This window comes from Trichosurus vulpecula, chromosome 4 (genome assembly GCF_011100635.1).
Source record: "Trichosurus vulpecula isolate mTriVul1 chromosome 4, mTriVul1.pri, whole genome shotgun sequence".
Lineage (NCBI taxonomy): Eukaryota > Metazoa > Chordata > Mammalia > Diprotodontia > Phalangeridae > Trichosurus > Trichosurus vulpecula.
In genome coordinates, this window is record NC_050576.1 from 339,373,995 (window position 1) to 339,387,343 (window position 13,349).

The following is a 13,349-nucleotide window of genomic DNA, read 5'->3' on the forward strand; positions in this document are numbered from 1 at the left end:
AAATGACAATAGTAAAATATTGAATTAAAAACTTATTTCATAGAATCACAGAATAAAAAAATTGGAATGGGCACAGGAGGCAATATTGTCTAGCCTCTACCCAAGAGTTTCTTTGACAACATCACTGACAAGTGGCAATGTTGCATCTGAAAACATTCAGTGGGATCTGGATATGCTGGAGTTTGTTGATATCTTTTATCAAATGTGGCACCCAGAATATAGTATTCAAGGTAAGATCTGATCAGGGAAGTATATGAATTAACTATCTCCTCCCTTGCTCTGGACATTATCAGTCAGTCAGTCAACATGTATTTAGTAAGTGTCTACTATGTGTGAGGCAGTGTTATGTGTTGTGGATACAAAGAAAAATGAAACAGACCCTACACCCTAGTTTACATTCTATCAGGAAAACAAGATGTACACATACAGAAACAAAGTAGATACAAAGTAAATACGAGGTAATTTTGGTGGGGAGACACTACCAACTGGAAAGGTGAGGATCACAAAAAGACTCATACAGGAGCTGACATCTGAATTGACTTTTATTAAGTAGTTTTAAGAGGCAAAGGTGAGGAGGGAATGCATTCCAGGCATAGAGTATAGACTATGCAAGGCACGGAGGTAAGGGATGGAATGTCTCTCCACTGGAAGTGTGTAAAGAAAAGCAAGAAGGGCAGTTTGGCCAGATTGTGGAGTGCATGTAGAGGAGTGATGTGTGGTAAGCCTAGAAAGGTAGGCTGAAGCTAGAATATGAAGGCCTTCCATTGACTAACAGAAGAGTTTGTATTTTATCCCAGAGATAATGCGGAGATCCCCTGAGTTTATTGAGCAAGGTTGTAACTAAGTCATATTGTGTTTTAGTCATGTTCTTTTGGTAGTGGTGTGGAGCATGGATTAGAGAGGGGAGAGACTTAAAGAAGGGAGACCAATTAGGAGGACATTTCAATGGTCCGGGTGAAAAGTGATAAATGAGGGTGGTCATATGGTTTGAGTGAAGATGACATATTCGAGAGAGGTTGCAAAGTTAGAATGCAGAAGATAAAACAACTAATTGGCTATGGAGCTTGAAGGACAGTGAGGAGTCAAAGATGACTTCAAGATCATGAACCAGGGTAACTAGAAGGATTGTGGTACCCTCTACAGGAATAATAAGTAATGAAGGAAGGATGAGTTTCATGGGAAGAATAATGAATTTTGTTCTTATTTAGTTTGAGATGCCTACAGAACATCTAGTTCAAAATGTCCAATAGGCAGTTGATGTGTGATTAGAGTTCAGATAAGAGATTAGAACTGGATTTCTATATTTGGGAGTCATCTGTAGAAATGTTAATTGAATCTAGGGGAGCTGATGAAGTCAGCAAAAGGATGGTATGAAAGGAAATGAGAAGAGGGCCCTAGACAGAACCATGGAGTATATCCACAATTAGAGGGAGACACATGGATGATGATCCAATAAAGGAAGACTGACAGTCATGTGGGTAGGGGAATCAAGATAGAGTACAAAAATTCAGAGCGGCAACAGTATCTAGGAGTGAGACAGTGGTCAATGATGTCAAATATTGCAAAGCAATCAAGAAAGATGAGCACTGAGAAAAGGCCAATAGGTTTAGCAATAAAGAGATGACTGGTAACAATGGAAGGAGCCATTTCAGTTTAGTGATGAAACTGGAGTGCACACTGTACGAATCTGAGAAGTGGGTGAGAAAAGATGAGAGGAAGTGGAGGTAATGCATAGATAAGTTGTTTATAAGAGTTTGACTGTGAAAGAGAAGAGAGATGAATGAATTAAAGAGCAGTTATGAAATGCTCTACTACTGCCAAGCCTGTGATAAGCATTGGGGATACAAATAGAAAAATCAAGACAACTTCCAAACTCGAGGAGCTCACATCCTAACGGGGAAAGTAAACACATAAAAGAAGCTTGAGCTGCAAGGCAGATGACAGCACTGAAGGTCCTTAGGTTGGACAGGATCACAGGGTCAAGAGAAAGCAAAGCATAGAGGCAAGGAAAATGGTAAGTGCTGGAGGATCTGAAGAAGGATGGCAAGCACAGAAAAACCTGGTGGTCCTCCATCTCACACAAAGGAACAGAATTGTTAACTCCCATCTCCTCTATGTCTTGTGAATAACATAGCTGCCTGGCAAGATGGTGAATGCAGGAGGGAAGGTCATTCTCAGTGGTGGTGGCTATTCCTGCCACCCAAGTACATGGGTGAGTTCTGGGACGGCCTGGGGCTGGGGCAGCGTATAGGCTGACAACTTGAAGGAATGAGCACTTTTATTTTTTAAGCATGAGAGAGATTTGGTCCTGTCTGCAGGAAACAAAATTAGCTTGTAGAATGGGAGAGTTTGAATATTACAGAGAATGAAGATGATTGCGGGGGCAATTTGTTAAAGAATATAGGAGAGAGGGAGATCAAGGGTATTAAGTAGAGGGGATAGTCTCAGCAAAGAGAAAATGCCTACCACTTCACTGGACACTGAAGTGAAGGAAGAGAGAACTGGAGATGATTTTAAGGAGTTATAAAACGGAAAGTAGAGAAGGAGCTCATGGTGAACGGCAATGATTCCTTTCACATCATTCTTTTCGTTGTTGACTAGTATGTCATTATTTTTTTTAGCCGCTGTGCCACATTACTGACTCATGCAGACTGAATTTGCATTTCATATAGCTCCATGATAATTTTCATTATTACCCTCTTTGTATCCTATACTTGTTAAAATAATTTTTTTCTTAACCCAAGGGTGGAACATGAAATTTCACAGAATGATAGAATCTAAGAGACAGAAGGATCAAAAGTCACTTAAACCAAATCATAAACTAAACAAGAATCTCTTCTAAAATATTTCCAACAAAGGATTACCCAGCCTGTGTTTGAACATTATGCAATGATGAGAAACCCATTACCTCCTGTGGTAGCTCCTTCCATATTTGGATATCTCCACCTGTTAGGAAATTTCTTACTATGTCAATCTTGCTCTTTGCAACTTCCATCTATTGAGGGAAATACTGAATTATGTTTGAAAGTAAGAGGGTGGAAAATGTGACATAGTGGAGAAAGGGAAGAAGGGGCACTGAACACTTGGCACTAAGCAAAAAATAGCAAGTTTTTTTTCCGAAAAAAGGGGATCTAGATGAGCCTTGAAAAAAGAAGAAGCTACTTATCCTTCAAGAATGAGGATGTGAATCTATAGGTACTATCAGGTGAGACAAATAAGAACAGGAGGAAGAAGATATGAATTAGGATGGCTGGTGATTCCTAGCTGAAGGGTACAGAGGCTTTGCTACCTGGTAACAACAGTAAGGAGATCTGTTGTCTTACTGAGACATATCCAAGACATATTGAAGAATATCCCAAGTCTTGCCAAACAGGATGATTGCTATCCATTTCTGGACAAAAATGAAACTATATGAAGTATCTCTAAAGCACTGCTAAAGAGTATGAAGACTTGGGCATGAAACTGAAGACTATAGTAGTAGAGGTGGTATTTTCATCACAGCAGCCAATCAAAGGTAAGAGCTTTAGAAGAGAAATGCATATGTGAGAGGTGAACAGCTGTTTAAGAAGATGGGATCTGAGTAGAGGATTTGAATTTCTGAACCAAGGTATGCCAAGTCCCCAGTTAATAATAAAGTACTCCTAACAGCAGTTGGCAAGAAAATATCTGCTAGAAATCATGAAAATCTAATCAAAAGGGTATAACCTATATGCCACATAAAGTAGTTATAAAATAAAAATAATAGCAGTAGATACCCAGGAGCTCAAAGGACACACAAAAAATAGAGATTAAATCCATGGTTTCAGAAGTCTACATATAAATGCACAAAGTAGCAAGCAAGGAGGATTACAGATCCTAAGGTAAGGAGGTAGAACTGACTTCATAAGTTATCCCTGAGATGTGGTGGGATAAGAACTACAGAAAATGGCCCAAGATGATGGATATACAAACTTTATCCAGATGAAACAGCAGAGGTAAAAGGGAAGGTAGAGGAGCAGTCTCTCTCGTTCTTTCTTTCTCTCTCTCTCTCCCTCCCTCCCTCCCTCTTTCTCTCTGAATGTGTGTGTATAATTTAAGTTTTGATTTTTTTGTTTATATCATAATCATTTCCAGATATATGCTTTTATCCTCAGTCCTGTTTAATGAGCCTTACATTTTGTAAGAAAGAAAAAAAAAAGCCAAACCAAGAGCCTTTAAGCATTGGTAATACCCAGTTATAAATGCTATACTTTAATAAGTAAAATGGGGCACCCAGAACTGAATGCAATATATACTAAAGTCACAGGTTAGTGAATAAAAGAATTATTACCTTTCTGGTTCTGGAGCTATGCTTAATTTAATGAAATCTAGGATAACTGGTTGTGTTTTTTTTTTTTTTTGCTGCTATGTCAAAGTCCTAAGTAATATTGAGCTTAAAGTCCTCTCAAACCTTCAAACTTTTTTCCTCCACAGAAATCATCAGTATAGCTTTACAGTTATCCCTACTAAATTTCATGTTATTAGATATGGCTTCTCATTCTAACCTGTCAGCAGTGTCTCCCGGTTTGTGTCATTTGCTCTACAAATCTATAGCAATAAGACACAGAAAAGGAAAAGCTGTTGATTAACTGTATTTGATTAAAACAGCACTTGTTAACAAGTATTCATTAGGTCCCTATAGTGTGCTAGGCACCATACTAACCCCTGAAAACACACAGACAAAAATGAAACAGTCCCTGCCATTAGGGATCTTACATTATACTGGAAAAAGTCCTATCAAAAACAGCAATATCTTCACCAACATTTTTAGATGCTAAATAACAACCTGGGATCATCTTTTATCTGTATGTGTAACACATCATTACCAATAATTAATGAAAAGAAAACCATTTTAGTGATTTATCAAAAGTGCACTGGCATTTATTTCTTTTGTAGCCAAGACAGGTCCTAGCCCAATGACAAAGAGTCAACTTGAGTGTATGGAGATGAGTATATGTACATACATACATACACATACACACACATGAAATTCATGCATGTAGATGAATGTGTTTATAACAAATGGAAGTATATGCCCATCTCTAGTGGTCCTTTTCTAAAAGCAAATAAAGATTACTTTTAAGCTAATAATAACGATTAACATCATATAGTACTTTAAGGTTTGAAAAAGTGATATCCTCACAATTATGCTAGGTACTTTTGTTATCCCCATATCATAGATGAGGAAACTGAGGTAGAAGTTAAGAGAGTCACCCAGGGACATACAACCAAGTGTCTTAAGACAGGATTTGAACTCAGGTCTCCCTGACACTCTATAGATAGCACTCTATCTATTTATTATACTACCTAGCTACCTTTATGACACATAGCTGCTTTTGATGATATTTGAATGCACTAAACCCAGAGAAGTAATCATTTTAAAGTTATTTTTGATGCATCTGACATTACCATTAGCTGTAATTAGTTCTCTACATGGTACATCAAATTGCCTTTTAAATTCACACTGATAAATGGTCCAAGGATATAAACAGGCAGTTTTCAAGAGAAGAAATCAAAACTATTAATAGTCATGTAAAAAATGCTCTAAATCACTACTCATTGGAGAAATGCAAATTAAAACAACTCTGAGGTTGGCTATCAGCTTGGCTAACATGATAAAAAAGTAAATGAATGCTGGAGGAGATGTGGAGAAATTGAGACACTAATACACTTCTGGTAAAGTTGTGAACTAGTCCAATTATTCTGAGGACAATTTGGAACTATGCCCGAAGAGCTATAAAACTGTGCATACTCTTTGGCTCATACTCAATATCATTACTAGGTCTATATTGCAACAAGACCAAGGAAAAGAGAAAAGGACCTATTTATACAAAAAAAAATTTATTGAAGATATTTTTCTGGTGGCAAAGAGTTAGAAATTGAAGGCATGCTCAGCAATTGAGGAATGACTGAACAAGCTGTGGTATATGTCTGTGATATAATACTATTGTGCTATAAGAAATAACGAGCAGAAAGGTTTCATAAAAACTTGGGAAGACTTATATGAACTTGTACAAAGGGAAGTGAGCAGAACTAGGAGAATGTTGTACACAGTAACAGCAATATGGTAAAGATGATCAACTTTGAAAAACTTAGCTATTCTGATCAAGACAATTCCAGAGGATCCATGATAAAAAATCCTATCCATCTCCAGAGAAAGAAGTGATGAGCACTCAGTGCAGATTGAAGCATACTTTTTTCCACTTTATCTTGGTTGTGTGTGTGTATGTGTGTGTTTTATTTTTCTACGTGGCTAATATGGAAATGTTTTGCAGTACTCTGCATGTATAATTGGTGTCATATAGCTTTCCTTCTCAGGTGGTGGGGGAGGTGCTGTAGGGAGGGAGAAAATTTTTAACTCAAAATTTTTTAGAAAATGAATGCAAAAATTTTTTTAAAATGTAGTTGGGAAATATTTAATGAAATAAATAAAAATATTATAACTAAATTTACATTGAAACAACAAACTACTTAGAGTTTTCTTCATTCCACTATTGGCTATGTGTGCTTATGCACTAAATATACAGCATAATACCAGAAGCAGTATCTTTTCAAAATCTGTATATGAATAAAATCATTATACACTCTTACTCTGACTTTGAAGCTGTTATGTCACACTCGAAATGGCCTCTTTACTTAGAAAAAAAAGGGGGGGCCTAAATACCTATTTCAATACTGTCAATAGTAACATGAATAGTGTAGAGTCCAATGGCCCCTGGAGTCCAGTTTGCACAGTAAGTGCCATCGTTGTTGACTCTGATCAACATATTTTCACTTGGTCTGAAAAGAAACAAGAGAAACAATTTAACTTAATTAACTGCCTTAAAAATTGCATATATAGTTTGACAAATATTTAGAATGCTCCTTTTGGCTGTTTATAAATTCGACTAGCCTTCAATTTAGTCTTCCTGCTTCCAGTGCAGCTTTTATTTCTAATTCATCTTCTTAACATCAACTAAAATAATCTCTTCTCAGCTTCTTATAATTCAACTGAATAATGGGGGTATATTAGCTACAAATGGGTAAATTCTCCCTACCTCATACTATTAGTTATGCAACCACCGGAAGTGTAATATCCTATTTAGCTTTTATGTACTTAAAAATTGGTCCTTCCATCCATTATGACTGGGAAGACTTTAAGATATAAGAAAACCTTTTGAACCCCTATAATACACCTTCTGAATTCCATTCACTTTTCAAACCCTTGTATTCTGAATTCCAAATCCACCAGTCAATGAATCCATTCTCTTCAAGGTTACTAATGATCTCTTAATTGCTAAATCTTCTGGTATTTTCATGTCCCTAACCATCTTGACCTCTCTACTGGCTTTGACAGAGATGACCATCCTCACTACCTATGTATTTCTCCTTCACTTCCCCTCACCTCCTCTGATACTGCTGTCTCCTAGTTCTTTTTCCTCTCTTTCTGATACTGTCTTCCTCACTGGATCATCATCTGTAACTTGCCCCTTGACCATAGGTGTACCTCAAGTTCTATCATGAGTCTTCATATCTTTTCTCTCTATAATCTCTCTTGGCATTTTAAACTCAGTATGTCCAAAATGGAACTCATTCTGTTTCTCTCTAAGCCTTTTCCTCTTCTAAACTTCCCTATTTCTGTTGAAGATGATCATTGTTCCAGTCACGCAGGTTCACACCAGAGTCATCATTAGTTTTTCTCTTTCATCACTGCTAGTATTCAATCAATTGCCAAATCTCATTGATTATATATCCATACCCTTCTCTTCACTCACATGACCCTCCACAGGTTTTCATTATATCTTACCTAGGATATTACAATAGCCTCTAAATTGGTTTTCCTGCTTCAGACTCTCTCCTCTCTAATGCACCTTACATACAAATATCAAAATAATTTTCCTAGAGCACCTTTAACTACCCATGACACAACGGTGCTCAAAAATCTTGAGCAGATCTCTATTAACTCTAGAATTAAACACAAACTTCTTCCACAAAGTGTTTAACAGCCTCCATATTCTAGTTCAAATTTACCTTATCAGACATATTTCATAATATGCTCCTTCCCGTACATTCCAGGCATATTTAACTACCTTTTCTCCAAAATCAGTATTGTCTTTCTCACCACTTTCTTATTCATATGTTGAAACCAAAACCTGGAATGCATTACCTTCTTATCTTGACCTCTTAGAATTTCTAGTTTTTTTTAAGGCTCAGCTCAGGTGCCATACTTCTTATGCAATGCCCTTCCTGATCTTTTGCATTTCATCCTTAAGGCCTTCTCTCACGCTCAAATACTCTTGTACTTATTTAATTTGAACATGTTTTATCCCTAGCAAAAATTAAGTTTCTTAAGAATAGGTGCCTTTTTATCCATATATCTGCAGAGCCTAGCACAGTGTCTGTTCATAGTATATGCTTAATAAATACTTGCTGAATACAACTTAAAGTCACTAAAACATATATCTGCAACTGAGAGGGAACAAATTTAGACAACTTAGAATATACTTAGGGCCATTTAAAACAAAATGCAAATAAAAAGTTATTTTTCTCATGAACAAAGCAGAACTTTGCTAGATTTTTTTTTTGATGGGACATAATGTCTACAGGTGGAATGATATGCACATAGGAGGGTATCTTACTACCACGGAGGGTTTGAAAATTTCATGAATGCATATCTTGAATCTATGTTTCTGTGGATTGCTTCTACGCTTATGGACAATATTCCCCTAATCTGTTTTATTTTTATTCTAGACTAGGGACTAAAAAAGTTGCTTCCTCCTTCTTTCTTTATGTTATAACCCTCCAATGAGAATGACATCCGTATTATCCCTTAGGACAATTCAAGCTCCACATCTTCCATTTCCTTCCTTAGTTATCAATGGTAACTATGGTAATGGTAATGTTAAGCATCAATTTTATGCAGGATATGTTACTAATCTCTTTTTCTTTACCATTTTCCTTACTAGGTTACTTCTCCAGTAGCAAAACACATTTAAATATTGTATTCTGATTATCTCAAACACCATTTTGGCACTCACTTATAGCTCTCCTCCCCTTCTTCCTATGCCTTAAAATTAGCTATTTTTGCTTTTAACATAGTTGATGCCATATAGGTTCAATTGTAAGCAACTAGAGGTTGGGATTCTTATATCTCTTCCCTTTGTCCTCCGGAGCACCCAGCACAGTATCTTAGTATTTTCAAAAAGGAATTTGTTAGTAGAAATTGAACTAATTGGTACAGTGGGGAAGTGTTTTTGATCATGCTAGCCTTACCTTTTAGGTGTTGGTGAAGCAAAACGCAACTCTTCAAAAGAATAGTTTTCATAAACCTATAAAAACATATTGAAAAAGACTTTTAAAATCATTACAAATTTCCCTTAATAATTATCATCCTTCAAGGAGCAGTATAATTCCCATTGAAAACATTCTTCTACCTCTTCTGTCATGAAATATTTCTCCTTGTCTGCAGTACCAGTCATCTTATAGTCAATTCTCTAATAGTCACTCAAGTGACAGCTTGAACACTCACTTGATTCGTCAGACTTGCCTGAATGCGCTTTCTTTAGGTCGAAAATCAAATTATCCAGTAAAGATATTCAAAACAATGTCACAGGCTCTGGGATAACTCCAAATTTCAAATTCCAAAAATACTATGAGTGATAGAAACATCATTGGAATAAGTAGCTACAGACTTCCAAGTGAATGGGTTATGTGGATGATGAATTTTTTCAGCTGTATTAACTTGTAACAAACAAAAAGTTCTGATACTTTTGTTTAAAAAACAAACAAATCTGTCGAATTACTTCATAGTACCACTTCATATGGAACAAAGAGAAGAACTTGAAAACTTGAGGCTAAGTCACTGGGCAAATGTCACAAATAATCAATGAGAACTGTATATTCCTTAAAGAATTTTTTTTCAGAAAATCTATACAAATGTGACACTACCATCATAAAGAAACACTTTGCCTTCATTGTGTACTCCTAATAATGGTGGTATAATCTTGGGTTTTTTTCTTCCTTGTTATTTTAGTCTTTTGTTTAAATACTTCCAAATATCTGTAACACAGACAGTAATATCTCCATTCCTTAAAAGGCAGTCATTATGAGCTACTATAGTTGAAAAATTCACTAGTTGGATTCTAACTTTCTAGTAATGTTGAGCCTCTCTGAATTTGGCCAGGCTGGTCTTCAGATGACAATCTGTCAATATATGAGGCATTTCCAGCTGTGTAGGGGCTGTCAGAACTTGTACACTTATGGCACAGAATTTGAAGACCTAGGATCATCTCCCCACTACGATATGAATCAGAATAGGACTTCAGTAGAGGACATTTATTTTTGTAGAAGATTAAAATTATGTCAGCCAACTGCCAAGAATTTATTAAGTGCTAACTACGTGTGAAGTTCTGGGGATAAAAAGGCAAAAGTGAAACAGTCCCTGCCTAAAAGGAGCTTTCATTCTAATAGGGGGGACCACTGCACATGTGTATAAGTCTCTAAGTATTTATAGACTATATACAAAATGAATACTAGACAGTTTTGGGAGGTAGGGCGCTAGCAGTCAGGGGCAGGGGAAAGGATACAAGGCTTCACATAGAAAGTGGTACATGAGTTGGGTTTCGAAGGAAGCCAGTGATTCCAAGAGACAGAGTTGAGGAGATGGTACATTTCAGGCATGAAGGAGAACCAGTGCATAAGCATGGAGATGGAGGATGGGCTTTGTGTGTGAGGAATAGCAACAGGACCAGGATGGCTGACTGTGAAGAGAAAAATGTATAAAACTGGAAAGGTAGGAAGGGCCAGTTTGTGAAGAGATACAGAGGAGTTTCTATTCTATTCTAAAGTAAACAGGAAACTACTATAATTTAATGAGTAGTTGGGGGACATGCTCAGATGGGGAGACAGGTTAAGTTTGAAGGTAGCAGTAGCAGAACTAATAGGCAGAAATAGAAGACTAGAGAGAGGGACAATGAGTAGTGGAGGCAATCTGTTGGGGAAAGTGCAAGCAGATAAGGGATTGAAGAGAAGAGAGGGAGGAAACATTTACTAAGCACCTACTGTGTGTTAGGCACTGTGCTATATTACCATATATGATCCTCACAACAACCCTGTGAGGTAGGTAACTATGTGAGACATAGAGGTTAGACTTGGCAAGAAGATCCACCTCTTTATCAGACTGGAGGAATTAGGAAACAGTGGGGAATGACATCACAGGTTGTGAAACGAGAATGGGAAAAAGGAAACTCACGGCAAATAGCAATGTTTCTTGGTCCTCAGTTGAGACGGTGGGAGGGAAAGGCATCATGGGAGGTACTGAGAAAAGGTTTGGAAGAGACTTTGCAGAGAGTAGAATACAGAATCAATTAGGGAAAAGTAAAAGGTTGCATTACTATATTAAGGTATAAGGATTAGGTAATTTAAATTTGTAGCAGCTCCAGTCAACAGCTCTGTTCAGTAGGATAAAGTGCATAGGAGGCAAATGGTTGGCATAGTCTAGGACTTTGGTCTTGTAAATCACAGTGAGGATGAAAAATAGGTTTAGAAGAAGTAAGGGATAGGGAAAGACAGAATTATAGGGGATTGTGATTGGATAAAAGAATTTCAGATTTCTTGATCATGGAAGTAGAATACTTGTGAGTGATGGCAGTTGAGGTGGGGTAGAGGAGAAGGCCACGCAAGCTCAGTGGATTGAGAAACTTGAGGGCAAGGGTATTTGAAGAAATAGTAATATGTACATTGAAGTCACCTATGAGGGCAGGAGGCAAAGTGGAGAGAGAGACTATAAAGCAGGCAATGAACTCATTGAGAAAGCAGAGAAAATATTTTGGAGTTTGATAAATTACAGTCACTAACACCTGAAATGACTGATGAATTTGGACAGGCTGAACTGCAAAGAACAAGCTATTAAGAGTGATAATAGTAGAGGAAGGGTCTAGAAGTGGCAATGGTGAGCAAGGAGTGTTCAAATTCTCCCTATGCGACCAATGATAGAAGGTGCTAGAAAGGATAGACAAAGATTTTGTCATTCAAGGAGATACAGGTATAGTGTGATGCAGAAGATGAAAGGAGCATGAGGGAAAGAATTCTAAAATGAAGGGAAATTTGTTAATTTCAGATATCCCAGTAAAAGTGGCTGGCAGATAGGGTAGGACAGAGGAGGGGTAGGGTAGAAGTGGTTGTCTATGACAAAGCAGTATCAAGGGTTAGGGAAGGGAAGCTGTTCTTAGGTACTCATGGATTCAACATCACGGAAACTAATGGACAAAAAGGGGGTGTGAGTTTGCCAAATTAAAATCAATTACCTTCATCATAGTAATGGCTATATAACGAGCTTCCTTTACAATCATTGGTTCATAAGAAGCATCAAGTTTTGGTGATGCAAGCCCCCCAAAAGTCATATCAGGACTCATGGAAGTAGCTGGTGCTGAAGGACTGCCTGGAATCCTTTGAAGCTTCTTCACTTGTTCTTGTTGCAAAGATGTTTTTTTCTGAGAAACAGGAACAGCCTTCACTTCAACCTACCACAATAAAGTACAATTAATTTTCACAAACAAAAATGTTAAGTGGATATTCTGTAATCATATATGAAGTATCAAAGTATACAGGAATTTTGCAATAATATGACCTACAATACAACCAATGCATCCTAGACCCCTTCCAAGAGAACTAAGTCATAAGAACTATAAGAAAGACCTTGTTATAATATTATTATTTCTCCTATAACATGGTTCTACTGTATGGACCATGAGTGTGGTCAAATACTGAGATTCCCATATACTCAGAAAAATTAATTGATCATTTAATGTGACATAGAAAACCAAAATCAAATGAACTCAGATCATTTATAATAAACAAATACTAAGATAAAACACTGAGTGTCATATGAACAAAAGGATGTGTTATAGTGCAAAGAGCACTGGATTTGGAATTTGAAGACCTGAGCTTGAGGCCTAATGGTATCATTTACTTGGCTGAGGTCCTTAGCCCTTAAGGAAGTCATCACTTTCTCTAAGCTTCAGTTTTCCAATCTTTATGATGCAGATAATATGCTACAAAGTTGTTCTGTATGCTTCCAGTGCCTTATAATTGTGAGCTATCTGTAAAATGAAGGAGTTGAACTTGATAAGGTCTTTAAAATCTGTTGTTTTTTTCCTCCTGAACGTAAATGTGAAATAAAATGACCAATTTCCTAAAGAAAGAACAGAAAAAGATGACTGTGCATGTAACCAGGAATCTTTCTCTATGTAGAACTTGTTTTTTCTTTTATGTATGTGATCAACTCAACATTTAATTTTCAAAGCTGTCCTGCTAGTCTGTATGTTCTTCTGGATTTCTTTTTGTTTTCTTCT

At 36.9% G+C, this 13,349-nt stretch overlaps 1 protein-coding gene across 1 annotated transcript in view; it reads right to left on the minus strand.

The window, feature by feature from the left end:
* The window catches only part of MYCBP2 (MYC binding protein 2), a 342,008-nt gene that overhangs the window by 103,894 nt on the left and 224,765 nt on the right, over positions 1-13,349 (minus strand). The window contains exons 47-49 of the mRNA XM_036754198.1: positions 12,303-12,518; positions 9,271-9,326; positions 6,683-6,798 (exon numbers count right to left, since the gene is read on the minus strand). Of these exons, the coding sequence (XP_036610093.1) occupies positions 6,683-6,798; positions 9,271-9,326; positions 12,303-12,518 (388 nt within the window). The remainder of the gene's footprint in view (positions 1-6,682; positions 6,799-9,270; positions 9,327-12,302; positions 12,519-13,349) is intronic.